This window comes from Dermochelys coriacea, chromosome 7 (assembly GCF_009764565.3).
Source record: "Dermochelys coriacea isolate rDerCor1 chromosome 7, rDerCor1.pri.v4, whole genome shotgun sequence".
NCBI lineage: Eukaryota > Metazoa > Chordata > Testudines > Dermochelyidae > Dermochelys > Dermochelys coriacea.
This window is the reverse complement of record NC_050074.1, coordinates 112,669,272-112,686,099: the sequence shown is the minus strand read 5'-3', so window position 1 is coordinate 112,686,099 and position 16,828 is coordinate 112,669,272. Positions and strand designations below refer to the sequence as shown.

The 16,828-nt window shown below is 37.6% G+C and overlaps 1 protein-coding gene across 2 annotated transcripts in view; it reads right to left on the bottom strand.

Moving 5' to 3' along the window:
* Positions 1 to 16,828, bottom strand: part of GFRA1 (GDNF family receptor alpha 1) — a 204,507-nt gene that overhangs the window by 30,541 nt on the left and 157,138 nt on the right. For both annotated transcript variants that reach the window (XM_038411861.2, XM_038411862.2), the window contains 3 exons: positions 12,754 to 12,863; positions 4,526 to 4,660; positions 412 to 590 (listed from right to left, as the gene is read on the bottom strand). In XM_038411861.2, the coding sequence (XP_038267789.1) occupies positions 412 to 590; positions 4,526 to 4,660; positions 12,754 to 12,863 (424 nt within the window). The remainder of the gene's footprint in view (positions 1 to 411; positions 591 to 4,525; positions 4,661 to 12,753; positions 12,864 to 16,828) is intronic.

The following is a 16,828-nucleotide window of genomic DNA, read 5'->3' as shown; positions in this document are numbered from 1 at the left end:
TTCAAGGTACACTAGTTCACACTCAGTGTAACCTTTGAATTTGAATGATTGATTGCATCATCTCTATTTCGTCTATATTGGCTGGGTAGCAGGAATGCCAATTTCATATTCAAAGCTGTGGTTCCACTAAATAACTATGTCCTTCCTGTTCCTGGGTTACTGTTCCAGTACAACCTATTCTTATTTATGTTTCTTATTTAAAGTAAGAGTGTCTAACATATTACAAAATATGGGATAAATAACTTCAACATTAGAACCAACAGAGCAGAATACAGATTAATTCAAGTCTATCTGGGTACCTGCATATGCAGCAGGCAGGGGTGACAGATTCTATATCAATAACAATTTCCTTCTTTCCATTTTGCACATTTATTTTGCTGTCTCGATGTAGCACTTACAAAGCAATCTTACCTGCAGATTTGCACATGCTGGTAAATCATTGTGGGTGGGTATTTCATTGTTGGTGCTCTCTGAACCCATGTTTTTAAATCTGGAAGCTGTTGTAGTTGTCGCTGTGGTGGTTTGTACTGGTAGGATTGGCTGCCACACAGTCACATCTGTACCATTGCCGAAGGCCTGAATTGCATTTTCTGTAGAAAACAAGTATAGCGAAAATTCTGCATATAAACCAATGCCACAAACAGCAGAATTGGCATTAAAAATAACCTGATGCCATAGAATAGAAATAACTCCAAAAATGCTCTCCCATGCAAAATTTTGTCCTTATTTGTTCAAACTCACGTTTTTATATTGAAAAGCTAGTTTCAATTTATTTTGAATACATGCCAGAAATGTGAATTTTGGGGCCACAGGTTTATCTACTGCTAAATTCTCCCTGAAATATTTTCAGCCATTCTTTATGGAAGCTCAAAACCGTAAATCTTCTGTGAGCAAATTAGCATTCAAAAGCTTCAAAAAACTTAACTGGTGAGACTTAAAGTACAATATGTATGTTGTGTCCTAATTCTGATAAATTATGTTATGCAACAAGCCAAACATAAAGAGCAAGCAATATATTGACTTATTTCCACAGCTTGCTTTAAAACCAATGTGCCCATAAACAAGGGACTGTTTAACTAAGATGATCAGTTTCCAAACAAAATCTACAAAACAAAGTGAGAGAAGTGTGTTTAAAGTAAAAGTTTAGAATATAAAGGTTAAAAAGCTTATCAATTTCATGGGATTAAAGAGTGTGTTTATGGCAAGGGTAAATTGGTTGTGTGGGGTTTTTTTTATACAAATGAATAGAAAAACAGTTTTTAATCAGGTCCTTGGGGATTCAGCATGGATTTAGGGATTCTTATTCCACACTCACTGTATAAGAAATCAAACAATTTCACATGGGACTTGAATGGGGAAGTTATTAACAATACTCTTCACTGGCATCCATCTCGCTATAAAATAATTTACATTTAGCCCTCATCTTAGAAAGATGCAGTTTATTCTAGAATCTGATCTTAGCGTTCCACCAAACAGAGATTGATTCATAAAAAAGACATTACAATTGGTTGGATTGATGGGGGGGGGGCAAAGTGAGAATAGTACGAAAGGATTTTCCTGTCCAGTATTCTCTCTTAAATAAGGTAAACAGCAGTATTTTTCACACAGTAAATATCATAGGAGACCAAATAATTACCTAAATTAAGTAGTGTGCCATCTTCTTGTTTTCAGTGCTGTAGGAGAAGCTACAGGAGAATATGGAGGCACCCTCTAGTTTTTAAAATAAAATTACTCTTATAATTTAAAATAAAATTATAATTCTTATAATTACTCTTATAACTCTCTCTTTTTTTCCCTCCTTCGGTGTATCTACTTTTTTGTAATAATGTGCATGAATTTTATAACTATAACATAGCAGACGAACATAATAAGAGTAAGATGCCATGGCAAATGCTTAACTGTTCTAGTAGATGACTGACTGTTTCAATCTTCTGTATTAACTCACTTTTGCTCTGTCTTTTCCCCTTGCTTACCAGTTTTTCCCCTCTACTCCATCATCTGGTATGTATGCCCAAACCCTCCAAAACACTTACACCCCTGGGTAACCTGAGTCCCATTCAACCCAGTGGGATTATCCAGTGCACAAGTGTGTGCAGGATCAAGGCCATAGTGTGTAGAATAAGCAACACTGTGTGTATTAGAAGAACATTTAAAATATTAATAAAAATAAAGTTTAATAAAGGCGTTTAGGATTGAAATGGGCCAACCTCTTTTTAAAGGTGCTACAGTTGGGAGTTATAACAGAATTAAAGGAACATTGGTTGGGATTTCAATATGTACTATCATTTAGGCCCTAGAAATGTGGGATTCTGACTTTTTAAAGACTGGCCATTTTCAGGTAAGGCCAAGATTCTGCAAACACACATGCACTTTACTTTACACATGTGAATATTTCTTTTTACTTCAGCAGGACTACTCACATTCATACAGTTATACACGTGTCTTTGAAGGACCAGGACCTATAATTCTTCATTTTCCAACAGCAGAATACATGTAAGTAATACTATACTTAAAAATTAAAACTGATTTCTTTAGTCTCTGTTCTGAAACAAATGCTTTTTTCTCCCATGTTGAAAGGCCATTTATGAAAAGACACGAAAACACTTTTTCTCCCTCTGTGAAATGCTACTAAACCAGGAACACCTTTAATTTAAATTTTTTCACAAAGAGGTTTCCCTGTGAGGGTAAGTATAATTTTTCTCATAGTGACCTCTAATGTCACTGCTTTATTGTCATTAAACTTTTTATTCCAGCAAAGACAAAGGGATTGGTGTACACTTAAAGTCTAAGTGTACTTGTAAAATGTTAGTAATGACTAATGAACACACTTACAAATTAGCAAAATATGAAATGTTATAAAATATGAAAAGTTATATGTGTGAGAGGCAGCTTGGAGAAAGTATGGATGCTATACAGTTCCCCTGTCTTGTTTAGAATCCCACTCGGAATTGATTGCTTAACCAATGATCTACATTAACCTTTCCTGAGTAGCAATCCTTCCAAGGCTTTTAACAAATAGGGCTCAATCCTGTCATCGTTCTGATGCTTAATGGAAGTATTGCATGTTGAGAGACTGTTGGGTAGAGGCAAAAGATAAAAATGCTCTTAGGGCAGTCAACACCTTTGATGGTGTGTAGAGTACTAACACTACATGCCCAGCTAGAACAGGTATAAATAACAGTGTATGCAATGAGACACTGCTTAAGTGAGTAGTGTAGAGTACCCAGTGAGTAGAGCAGAGTGCCCTACACATCTGAACACAAAGGTATATATCTTACACAGCTCTCCACATGTTCAAGCAGAGTCTCACTCATCCACACTGCTATTTTTAGCAGTGTAGTGTCCTGCTGCCTTCCCATCTTCAGAGCCTTTCCCCACTGCACTGAAAGAAGCAAGCAGTGGTGAAAGGCTCTGATGGGGTAATACAGGTGGAGAAAGGCTCTGGCAGTGGGAAGCTTTTCACTGAGGCATGTAGCTACACATATCCTACAAACCACTGCAAGATGCTTAGAGACAAGGTCTTAGAGAAGTGCAGGGTCTTTGATAGCCCAGTGATGGAATTTCACTATAACTCCCCTATCCGCAACTAGAGAATGCCCTACTTCAGACCCACTGCTAATATAACTTTCTGGGGTTGTTTTTTTTAAAAGAGGTGACCAAGTTTGTGTGCTGTATGACTCCTCTGACTACCTTAAATGTTGTACTTGTGGCACCTTCGAGACTAACAAATTACAATTTAATTTAATTTAATAACAAATAAATTTGTTAGTCTCTAAGATGCCACAAGTATTCCTTTTCTTTTTGCGAATAAAGACTAACACGGCTGCTACTCTGAAACCTTAAATGTTGTATTGCTCTACATCAGCAATAAACCCTTTCTCTGAAATTCAAATTCTGATGTGCGCTCCCTATCATTGAGTTATAAGGGTGCTGGCAAAAGGAATTTTGGAAAGGAAGTCTACCAAAACTGACTTCTCAAAGACCCTCAACTGGAAGTAAGTTGGGCTATTAAAACCATAACATAACAATCTCAATTAAATTGCTGTATCAGGATCTCATTGTGAAAAAAATCATTTGAGTGAAGTTTTGACCAAATTTCAAGTATCTGAGAAAGTACCGATAATAAAATCCCAATTCATATATATCTATATGAAACCCTTCATAGCCTATTTCTCACATTATACACAACCCTCTTAGATCTTGCAATTTTCTGGTAGAGACCTTCCCTGATGGCTACCCAAAATATAACCTGTTGGTAGATGAATTTTTCCACATTATGTACCACTGTTATTTGGAATTATCTCCCACAGTTTCTCATGTTTACAAGCTTGAACATCAGGTAGATTTGCTCAAGTACCTTTAGTTCTAGTTTCTATACCTACTACATATCCAATCTATCAAAATGCATAGAAGTGGCCTTGAAGTATCACAATGTACTTAAAAACTAGGTGAAACAACCCAATACAGTACATGTTGCGACATGAACAAATATATGTTTGAAAACATTTTATAATATTGTACTCACTAAGGCATGTATTGTCCTGGAAGAAATTCAGAAATTTCAAGCATTCTTCTATGTCATTACCGCTGTTGCTGCAGTCACACCATGGGGCAACGCTGAGACTGTTGGAGTCTATGTAGTTTGGTGTCATAACTGTGCCTATTAACAAAGAGCAACACACTGTACCATCAGTAATCTTTGTAATGTCCTACCCTTCTATATACTACCCAAAGAAATGACAAACATCATCTAGTGGAAGACAGAAACAGGGATGGATTAACACTAACACATAAACACTATAGGCCTGGTGCCTAAGGCCCTAGCTCTCAGAGTCATATGTTGAGTGCAGAATCTCAGCTTTCATCTTCATTTTATTTTTTAAAAAAGATTCTAGCTGTTATGGTTGTGAAGAAATGTGTGAAAACTTAACTGTAGTGTAACTGATGCTGAGATGTCCACATGACTTTGCAGACAGTCTGAAAGAATAGCTATGAGAGATCTGAACTTCCTCATACATCTCAATGGGGTGCTAACACCAAACCTCCACTGTTCTGAAAGGTTCTGCCCACTGTGTGGTAGGAGAGGAACACAGAAACAATATAATTAATCTTCATAACCAGCTAGAATTTATTTCCTGCAGCTTTCAATTTACTAATAATTCTGCTTTTAGTGTCAATGCCATTAATGACTTGGATAATGTAGTGTGGAGTATGTTTATAAAAATTTGAGGATGATACCAAACTGGCCGAGGTAGCTAGTACTTTGGAGGACAGGATCAGAATTCAAAATGACATTGACAAATTGGAAAATTGGTCTGAAATCAACAAGAGGAAATTCAATAAAAAGACAATTGCAAAGTACTATACTTAGGAAGGATAAATCAAATGGACAACTATTAAATGGGAAATAACTGGCTAAGTGGTAGTACTCCTGAAAAAGAGCTGGATTATAGTGGATCACAAATTGAACACGAGTCAACAGTGTGATAGAGTTGCAAAACAGGCTAATATAATTCTGGGGTGTAGTAATAGGAGTGTTGCATATACAACACGAAAGCTAATTGTCCTACTCTACTCCGCACTAGTGAGGCTTCAGCTGGAGTACTGTGTCCAGATCTGGGTGTCATAGTCTAAGAAAGATGTGCACAAGTATTAGAGAGTCCAGAGGAGAGAATCAAAAATGATAAAAGGTTTAGAAAATCTGACCTATGAGGAAAGATAAAACTGGGCATGTTTAATGTTGAGAAAAGGAAGACTAAGCAGGGAACCTGATAACAGTCTGACATGTTATTGACATAAACTGGGACCGTATAGATCATTGTTGCAACCAAAGTCCTGTAGTGGCACCAAATCTTGTATAAAGGGGGTCAAATGAGGTGTCTAAGACAATGTTATGGTTTGCTGATCATGATTATGCTGTCTATGTGTGTGTATCATTTTTGTAGTTAAAGTTATGAATATTGGTTCTGTACTGTGTGTATTTCAAACTTATGCTATGCTTCTGGGGAACACTCCAGACAAGTTGGTGTCAGCTCTGCCTAGCTTGCTTGATGGCCCATTAAGGACCATCAGCTATACAACTGACCCATTGAGAGAAGGCAGACACGCCTTGCGACTCAGCAAGGTATTCAGGGACCTGCCTATGGACAGAACTCTGCGGTTTTTTCATGCCATGTGATGGACAGCTTGTCTTTGGAACAAAGAAAGAAAGACCATGTGGCAAGAGAATATAAAAAGTTGCTGCAGCTCCTCCATCTGGTCTTAAGTCCTGCTTCTTACCTCTGGAGGAACTTTGCTATGCTGAAGCTTTGAACGAAGGACTGATGACCCATCCCAGCTGTGGAGGTACTCTAGAGACTTGATTTGAACCTGCAGTTTATTCTATCAGTGCTACAAGCCTGAACTAAGAACTTTGCCATTACTGTATGTAATTGATTCCATTTAACCAATTCTTGCTCTCATCTATATCTTTTTCCTTTTATGAATAAACCTTTAGATTTTAAAGGATTGGCAGCAGTGTGATTTGTGGGTAAGATCTGATTTGTATATTGACCTGGGTCTGGGGCTTGGTGCTTTGGGATCGAGAGAACCTTTTTTCTTTTACTGGGGTATTGGTTTTCATAACAATTTGTCCCCATAACAAGTGGCACTGGTGAGGATACTGGAAAACTGGAGTGTCTAAGGGAATTGTTTGTGTGACTTGTGGTTAGCCAGTGGGGTAAAACCAAAGTCTTCTCTGTCTGTCTGGTTTGGTTTGCCTTGGTGTGCATAGAAACCCCAGCCTTGGCCTGTAGCTGCCCTGCTTGAAGCAATTTGTCCTGAACTGGCACTCTCAGTTGGATCCCACCAGAACCAGCATCGTTACACAGTCCTAAAATATGTTAAGGGCTATTATAAAGGACAGTGATCAATTGTTCTCCAGGTCCACTGAAGGTAGGACAAGAAGTTATTAGTAACTCTGCAGCAAGGCAGATTTAGGTTAGCTATTAGGAAAACCTTTCTAACCATACGAATAGTTAAGGAGTGGACTAGGCTTCCAAAGGAGATTGTGGAATCCCCATAATTGGAGGTTTTTAGGAACAAGTTGGACAAAACACCCGTCAGGGATGGTCTAGCTATATTTGATCCTGCCTCAGGGCAAGGGGCTGGACCAAATGACCTCTTGAGCATTCCTAAATGTCAATGGTTTTATGACTGCCATTGCCAACAACCTATGATCATGTATCTGTGCTTCCATTTTAACTTTTTTTGCACATATTATTGGATAAGTATTCTGATATTTACATTTCAGGCTCAGGCAAAGCAACAACTAAACCAAAATAAAGAATGCATTACATGTCCTAAAGGAAACACTGAGAATGCCCTCCATTGATCTAGATTATGCAGCCCTTATTCGTTTTGGTGAGCACTTAGCCAAATGAGTAGAATCATTGAAGTCATTCCCTGTCTAAGTAAGCGTTCACAAACTTGAGTAAGGGTTGACCAATCATCCCCTTAATTATTTTAAATGGCTCATTCTTCAAGTATTTTTTAAAGTTTATGTCCCCCTTCTGCTTTTAGTTAACCTGATGTAAACCTGAAATAACTCCATTGATTCCAACCCCAAAAGTCAACAGAATTACTTCAGAATTGCACTAATGAGGGCAGCCATTGGCTGAATAAGTATTTAGGCATCTACATCCCTCACCCAGTAGCCTGGAGATTTAGGGAAAACTTCTCTCTGCTCCGCACTAGAGCAAATGTATTGTCAGTGGTAGCTGGGCATGTGGAATGGATGAAGATACATATTAGAGACCCACAGTGCAGATTGAAAGGGCCAACTTGGTCCATACAGCCTAGAATTTATAATCCTCAAAAAAAGGGGGGGCTGCCAAATACCACATCAATGTGTGCAGCACTATGTGAGTGCCTTTCAGTCACTCAGGCGTTGACAGGAATATTTAAATTGTTTCGCAAATGAAATGGAAGACAAAGAAAAACAAACATTACGAGCGGTCTTAAAGAAATCCTGAAAGTTATGCAGAACTGAAGTTAGCTGCAATGATAAGAATCACCCCCACCCAACTTCTTTTTAAAGCTGAATACAATCACTTTATCTACTTTCAATTTGTAACTAAAAGTTGTAGTGATAATTACCCAATGTCTACATAAAATCAGCATATGTGTAAGAAGAACAGTTCAAATTGTTTATGAAATGAAGGTGGGGAATATAGCAAAATCAGCAAATATCACTTGCAATATTTATGAAAATGTAACAGTAGGTAAATAAGAATAGGAATGTTATTAAATTAAAATAAAGCAATGAAAAATATCTACCCATTATTTCTTTGATGATTTCAGTCCACTGTTTAAAATATATGATATTTATGATCCAGAAAGAAGAAAGTAATGTAGAGAGAATATGAAAAACCAGAGTTTTTTAATGGAAAGAAAATAGACAAGTATCAGAAAAACTGATGATAAAAATACTTGATAAAGAAATAGAAAACAATAGGGTATGAAAGAAGTTGGAAGGGCCACTAAGGTAAGACTTTCAAGAAGAAGAGGAATTAAGTCCATAAAAGTGGGTCTAAAGAGCAAGTGAAAGTGTAAAATGTGACAAGCTATGATCAGAGTCAGTGACTATAGGAAAAACAGGATGAGGAAGGTATACACACAGCATATACACTGTATATACTGGAAAAAATAGAGTGGCTGAAAAAGCAGCTAGCAGAAAATAAGTCTGTCATTCAAACCTGAGGGCAGATGTGAACCCAAGTAGATTATATATTTGGTTTCCTGGGGTGGATTCCTTTATCCCCCGTGTGTGTGGAATTTTTGATTTGTTGTAAGATGGCCTCTTGAAAATTCTGCCAAGGACAGTAACTAAGCAGGATAATCATGGCAGTTTGGAGTAAAATAGGTCATAATAGCTCTGTTGTGGTCACTATTTCCAATTGTTGTATCATGTTATCTGGAGCAGGCATCAAACTCATGCATTAGGCAGAGGCAAAACTGGCCTGAACCTCAGCATATCTCCCAGCTCGAATCAGAATATCTTTTAAGAATGAAAAAAAGTTTAACTAAGTTCCTCCAACCAACGTGTGACCCTGAACATGTGAAATTTGACTACAGGAATTGGCCCAGGCCTAGCAGAGATTGTTAAAATTACTAAGCACATATGCTTTACAACAGGACTGTCAGCAAGGTAGAAGGAAGAGAAGCTCAGCAAGAATGCAGAATGACAGGAGTCATTCATCTGAACTTGAGAGACAGAGAATTAACGTGGCTCCTGCACCCCAGAGAATCACAGGAGACTGAATTCCCAAGAGGGCTTCCTGACTTCTACGACAAAGAAATACCTTTTGGGATATAAGAAACAGAGAGAGACACCCCCACCCCCGCTTTGTCCTTCACCTTAACGAGACAAAGAAACCAAGTGATTTGATTTCTGTGATGGGTCCTGGCAAACCCCACAAGTGAAAAGCTGGAAAGGAGACTGTGGGTGAGAGAGGCCATCTTGAACAAAACTGTATCTTGATAGATTAAGTTTTTGACTTTTAAATGCATGTTTCCACTTTTATTTGCTTGTAAACATCTTTACACTTAGCTCTTTTACTTGGTATCACTTAATCAATTCTCTTTTGTTAATAAACTTGTTTTACTTTTACTATAAACCAATTCTGTGCTGTGTTTGAGCAGGAGGGTGTATTTACCCCAGTAAATGAATAAGCTGTGATGTACTGACTCTTTAACAGAACAGCCATCTTAGTATCTTCTGTGAATACACAGTGATAGAGGCCATACCCTGCAGAGAAATATCTCTGAGGAGCTTGGAGGCTGGAGTTTACTGATTCTGACCTGCTAGGCAAGGACAGCCTGAGGAGTTTGCTCATGAGGAAGACAGACTGCTGTGGCAAGAACTGATACAAAGTGCAACTGCCATCAAAACTCACTCTTGCTGAGGCAGAGAGCTAGCACAAGTGGCTCATAAGCAGCATGTTAGAGTGGTGTAGTTGGCAGGATTTACACACAGTTTATTGGGTAACTGAGATTCACACTTCTAGCAATGATAAAATGGTTTTAAATTATTCATACGTAAGATAGTTAGGAATATGTTGAGAGAGGTAACGGAGTGGCTTTTAGCTCTGGGTATCCCTAGCAGTATGTTACAGTGTTTGATCCTGCAATCCTCGTTCACTAACACAAAATCCTATGGAATTTCAGGGAGACATAAGGAAATTAAAATGACAGGATATGGAAAACAAATAAGGGAAAATGCTTCAGAAAATGTATGGAAAACCTTATATTGAATTCAATAGAGTTACACTTATATGAAATCAGTGTGGGAGTAGAGACGGGACCAGTGTGCTTAACTTTGGAATGACTAATGTGTTGGGTTTCACATCTTTCTATCTCCAACCTTTTTCTACACCAAATAATCATGTCTTTTTTCTTAGCAGGTTATCACTTTTTTTTTAAAAAAAAAACCCGTGTATTTATTGATTTTCATTAGCTCCCGCACAAAACCAAAAATCCCTTCCTCTAAAATATACTTTCAAACTGTATATATCATACCAATACAATCCAAAACCACCACTCCATGCAACCTATTTTCCATTTAACTGGTATAACATCTCACCTACTGCCAATAGACATGACTCTACTCTCATTGACACCAGTTTTCTTCTACTTCTAATTCCACTGACTTCAGTGGAGTTGCCTCTAGTTTACATCAGTGTACATGAAAGCAGAGGCAGACCTACTGTACATTCCACAGAGAACCTTCATGTTCCTGAAACAAACAGTGCAGAGATTACAAAATCTTGCTGCCATCTCTTTAGAATTGTATGCAACCTCTTATGAAGTAACTAAATGAAACAGCATTCTATTTTAATGAACAGCATTTTATCTTCACCACGCTAGCTGGAGATGCCTGGTATTTAGATGAACGAACCTGGAATAGCTTGCTACAAAGAGTTAACCAAAATGTGTCTGCTTCCCATATATTTTACAATAGTCAGTAGGACAACTCTGGCCCTGATCTTGATCTCATCTAGACTGCTGTAAATTTGGAGTTTCTATACTGAAGCTAATGAATTTACTCCAGATCTACACTGGTCTGACTGAGATCAGAATCAGGATCTTGTTATTCCATAACAAGGAAGGTTTGTTTTAGTACATTCCTTTGTTTATCTGAACTACAGCTGAGAGGCGTAAACTGCTATAACACTAGTCAGTTCCGATCTTCATGCATGTGTCTGGGGGCTGTTAGGAGAGAAGAAGAATGTTTATTTCCCCCTTCAGAAGTTAGATCTCCTTTTGATTTCACTTCCTTAGGGACCCATTCCATGTCCCTGGTGTCAGAAAGTGTTTATGCAGTGTTATACTATTCGTGCAATATCATTGCCTACAGGAACACAAAAGCACCTCTCTATATGAACTGGGTCATCCTTAGGGTTAAATTGCAAAATGGATCCAATAAAATCCTCTACAAAAGTCACTAGGCCCAGTAACAATTTGCCAACAGCTCTTATCCAGAGTTATCCATTAGTACAAGAATTACTCCTTGCCAGCAGCTACACCCTTAATTTCATTGACTGGATCTGATTTCTTCACTACTCAGTTCTTTGTTCACGAATCAAATGAATTTTTATCAGTCACTGCTCCCATGGCTTGCTTTCTGTATATTATTTTTTCTGTTAAATCTTGGACTGCAGTCTTTAAAACTACCATGTCTTTTCTTAGTAGTCACCAGGTATAATTTACCTTATTCATTTTAAGGACTTGCTTTTAATTTCATTTTCCAGCAAGATCAGACCATTCTGTACATGTTTTTGTTCTGGATGGTATTTCAGAAGACATTCATTTAACAGCAGGATCTGCTTCAGGTTCGGCTGGGGCCTTCACTCCTAACAAAAGGGGCTATGAATGCATCATGGCAGGTGCAGGCTGTGAGCTTGAAAAAAAAACCTTAACTAGTGACCATTTTTGTAATTTGTTTGTTTTATAGTCTTAACACTCCCCTTTTTCTTTATTGTCCAGCCATGACATGTCTGTGGAAAGTTCCCTTCCCCGAGATGAGTTCTCCTAATCAGGAATCAATCAGCATGGGTGGGATATGAAATTTGACTTGCATATAAGCGTCCCCAGGTTGAGAGTCAGGTAGGTAGCAATGAGCAAAATGAATGATTGGAGAAGGAGAGGACTTCAGGAGATAAGTTAACTCCACAGAGAGGCATCTCAGAAAACAATTTGAAGGGCCATAGGAAGATCATGAATACTATAGCTGATGGAAGTGAAATGAGACTGATCTGGTCTATTGCTGTCTCATTTTTCAATTCATAGTAAGTGTTTCCTAAATCTGTCAATACCACCTGATTTTCTGATAACAGCAATCACTGCCAAGTTTTAGTGTCACCTACTCTTTTTACTCTATTCACTTTTTTATTCAATGGACCTGTCTGATATTGACCACTTTGTTTTCAAGCTTTACTTCTACTTGCTTCCATACCAATTTTCTTCACAGTCAAGCACATTTCTTTCCCTCATCCTCTGCCCTTCTTTTGCTTACTACTATACAGCTTAATTTACTCCAGAAGAATCTTAGAATCAAAACAAAGGGCCGCTGATTTAATTGGGGGATTCTGCCTACAATCTCATGGCACAATATTTAACTTTATTTTTTGTTTTCAGCAAGCCTTCAAGATGTCACTCTTTTGTATCATTTGCAAGCAACACTCAGAGAGCACCCACTCCGCGCAAAGCTCTTACCAATAAGCCCCGAGTAAGCCAGGAGGCAGTCAGCATAGTTTTCCTTCAGACAGCTACTAACAGACCGTGACTCAGGCTGGCAGTTTGTGAAAAAATCTGCAAGGCGAGATCTGCAACATGGTAAGAAAAAAAATGCATATCTTTAAAAATCAAGCCTCCAGGCAGCCTTACCTTTTGCACTTTTCTTTTTTTGTCAATATTTCATCATCTTAAATACATACATAGAACACATTTAAACTGGTAAGACTCCCTTTTTAAATATGTCCCTGTCTGCTTTTGGAGTGTAGATCTGAGAAGTGTTAAGGTATGCAGTCAGCGAAGGACACTGCATGCAGAAATATACACTTTATACCAAAATGAGTGCTCTGCATTTCCCACCAAACACAGGCAAACAAGAGAATTCATCATGAAAGAGTTCATGTTTTGTGATTCCCAACTCTGATTAGAGAGCAGGAGTATGACATCTGGAAGAAAATCTGTATTAAGAGAACACAGTATCTGCTAGAACAAGTGGTTTATTGATTATGTATGGAGCAACAGTACTGGAGAAAACATTTTGCCCTTGTAAAATGTGCACTTAGCAGAAGTCCACTGGATTGAGTTGAGGGCTTAGAGTAAGGAAACCTGAGTTCTGTTCATAGACCTGCTACTGAACTACCATGAGACCCTCACTTTGCCACTCTGGGAGGGGAAGGATAGTCCACTGGGAGTTTCTTAGGTTATTACATATAAGGATATTTTTATAAATTATGTTTCAGGACATAGACTAAACTCTTGTGGGTAAGGAAAGCATACTGAGTCCATGTGGCACAAAATCTTCAAAATGTGGGCAGGGAACAAAGATTGTTCCACGAGTAGTATCTGAATGTTAAAATAGCTCCACAGATTTAAATGTCATTATTTATGTAAGTAGGCAAAACCCCCAAACAAAGGCTTTTTTCTTGAACTGCAGGAGCACAGATTAGTGTCTTGAAAAACATTGACATGTGCCACAATGTTTAGAATTGTCCAGTTTTCCCTTGGACTACAAGGTGCATGGCTCCAGAACTCACTTAACATGCTCTGTCATTGCCAAATGTTTTTAAGCTCCCATAACTAACCCTCGGATGTAGCGACACTGGTCATTTACTGTACAGCCTGTTTAAAGAATTTATTTGTTGTAGTAAACCCTTGAGGAGGCTCAGAAGTGCTCAACTGATCCCTAGTGCATACAGCTTGAATTTGTGTTAATTTCTGGAGAATCTTTGTGGTCATGAAAGTTAACAATCTAGAAGCATCGCATGTGTAAGTTTTCAAAGGCCAATTATAGTTCAGACAGCTGTGGTTCAAGCACCACTGCACTAGATTGCCAATAAATGTTCTCCCTGACCTGCAGGATCTTTCTGTCTCTCTCTAGAGACAAAAGTAATTGAGTTTCCATGCTACCTTAGTTCTTAAACGCTCTTGAACGACAACTAATTGTACCAAATACTGATGTGGATTACTTTCCAATGGAAACTAAGCTTAAGCCACCAAACTCTTTTTACTTATGATCTTAGCTTTGACACATATTTAGTCTCTAAATTTATGGATTATTTAAACCTGAGTCTACGGTGGAAAGAAAAGTCATGTGATGTGTGAAATGAAAACCGAAGGCCAGATCCTCAACTGGGGAAAATTATTGTAACTCCATTAATTTCAGTTGATCAATGCTGATTTACACTAATTGAGGATCTGGCCCAAAATGTTCTGATCACTGTGAGACAGCTGACAGCATGGTCACCAGCCAGCCCGAACCAGTGATACAGCTCTTTAAATAAACTGAGATACAAAAATAACCTAGTCGATGAAAACCAAAGCCCTGCCTAAAGCATAGTATATCATATTAAAACTCCTTTAGCAAAGATAACAATCCTTTTGGAAATGTTAATAATAAGCAATGGGTTAATACAAAAGACGTTTGACAACAGGTACTCTGAATATTTTGTTAATTTCATATTCCTTCAGTGTGGCAGTTCTAACCAGTTTTTGAGTAGGGACACTATTTGGTTAAGTGTCTTGCTAATTCTCTAGTATCTAGCGGAGAATTTTGATAATTTAGATAGTGAGTTACATTTGTAATGTGAGTGTTTGTGTTTTAGTGTACATGATTATATTCACGCAGGATGTGTGTGTATATATGTATAGTGTATATAGGCAGTCACATGTATAATGTAAAATATATAACACAACTACATTCAAAACAATGAATTCATTTCCAGCATCCAAATCACAAATCCTCCACGTGCATGCCTGTATTAATGATTTTTTCCTCTCCTTTGGTGTAAAAAAGGAATTGAGCACGCCACCAAAAAATCACCTTCCCTGGAAGGAAAATAATCTCTCCTTTTTGTGGAAAAAAAAAACAAATTAAATGATCCTATTGTAGCCATATGAAGTAAACTGCAGATCTTCAGAAAAGTGTACCTTAAATACTGTGCATATTATTAACCAAATAAAATAAGAACGATCCTATTGATAAATCCTATACAAATCTGCTCAAAACAGTCTTTTGAAGAAAAAATTCTCCCAAACGTGGTACTAGTAATAGCACTAGTAAAAATATTTGGAGCAGCCAAAAATATAGAAAGAACACAAGTTCAATTTTTCCTTTATGATCTTGATCTTTCAAATATTCTGAGGGATAAATGAATAAGCTTTGAAATATTGTTCAAAAAAAAAAGACCCCAGGGATTTTTTAAAATTAGTCTTGTACGTAAAAACAAATTCTTGACATGGACTCACCTCATATTAGCATGCCCTGTTGCTTTAAGCAATATTAATTACACCTTTATACTTTCTTTTTGGAGTATTTTTAAAAAGCTCTTTGATGTTTTGAAATTATCTGAGGCAATTGCCACTTTGCCCCTTTTTAAGGCTGGTTAATTGAACTATGGCATTGTTTGCACAGCTGTGGATATGTATGCCATTTATAAAATGAATACTGTGCATTTAAAAGCAGTAAGGTTTTTGCAGTATTCAGTGAGTTATGTCAAACTTCTCTGTGTATTTCATTTTTTGGAGGCGAACCTCGGCCTACACGTGAATAGAGCACTGATGAAAGAAGGTCCAAGGCACTTGAAATTTGTGGGTTAGAAATACACTTATGGAAATGAATCATTTGAAGAGTTCTTAAAACTGTTGATGTGACTATTTAAAATATTCAAAAGGTGTCATAGTTGATCATCAGAAGCAATACTCTCTTATAAAGCAGGGACAGTCATGAGTGGCAGTAAGTAAAAATATGGCAATGCATACTGGTGATCAGAGGGACAGCTATTGTCTAGCAGTTTTTAAACTTGGGGAAAAACTCCCAGTGACTTCACTGGGCCCAGGATGTCACCCAGAGGGTCTGGAGGAATGATATAGGAAAAAAATAACAGAAGGAATCGTGCCTCAGTGAAGTTAAGGAGAGCTTTTCCGTTGACTTAAATAGGACCAGAGTTTCATCCCCAAAAGGAGAGAGATTTGGAGAAGAGACCATGAAGTCTCATGGAAGTGACTAAAGAAACGCAAGGCACTAGCTGGTAGCTCAAAGAGATGCATGGAGAGTTTGTGAAGAAAAAGGGAGAGTCTTCATGACCAAAATGGACTGTTGAAGGCTCTAACCTTGAGTGTATGTTATATATGTTTAGATATGTTTCACACACCAACTTAGAAGATAGTAATGTTTTCTCAGTTTTTCCCTTTAATGTATTATATGGATGAGGAATAAACTTTTTCAATTAACTAACATGGTTTTCTATACTTTTTTGTGGGGGAGGGACATCCTAAAGGAGACCTTTATCTGATTATTTGTGCTTTGACCAAATCAAACATCTGAATAGGAGGAATTGACCAGAACAGGATAATATTAAGCCTCTAAAGGACTTAATTACTAATTATTATTCAGCATTTAGTAAATGTCCATGATGGTACTTGATGCTGCATAGTAAAAGAAAGTAAGGAACTCCTCCTGCCACTGGAAATTTATCACTTTTAATTTTAATTAAATTTTTAATTTAATTTTTAATTAACGGTTTTAATTCTAGTGAATTATTTTCACCCAGCATAGGAA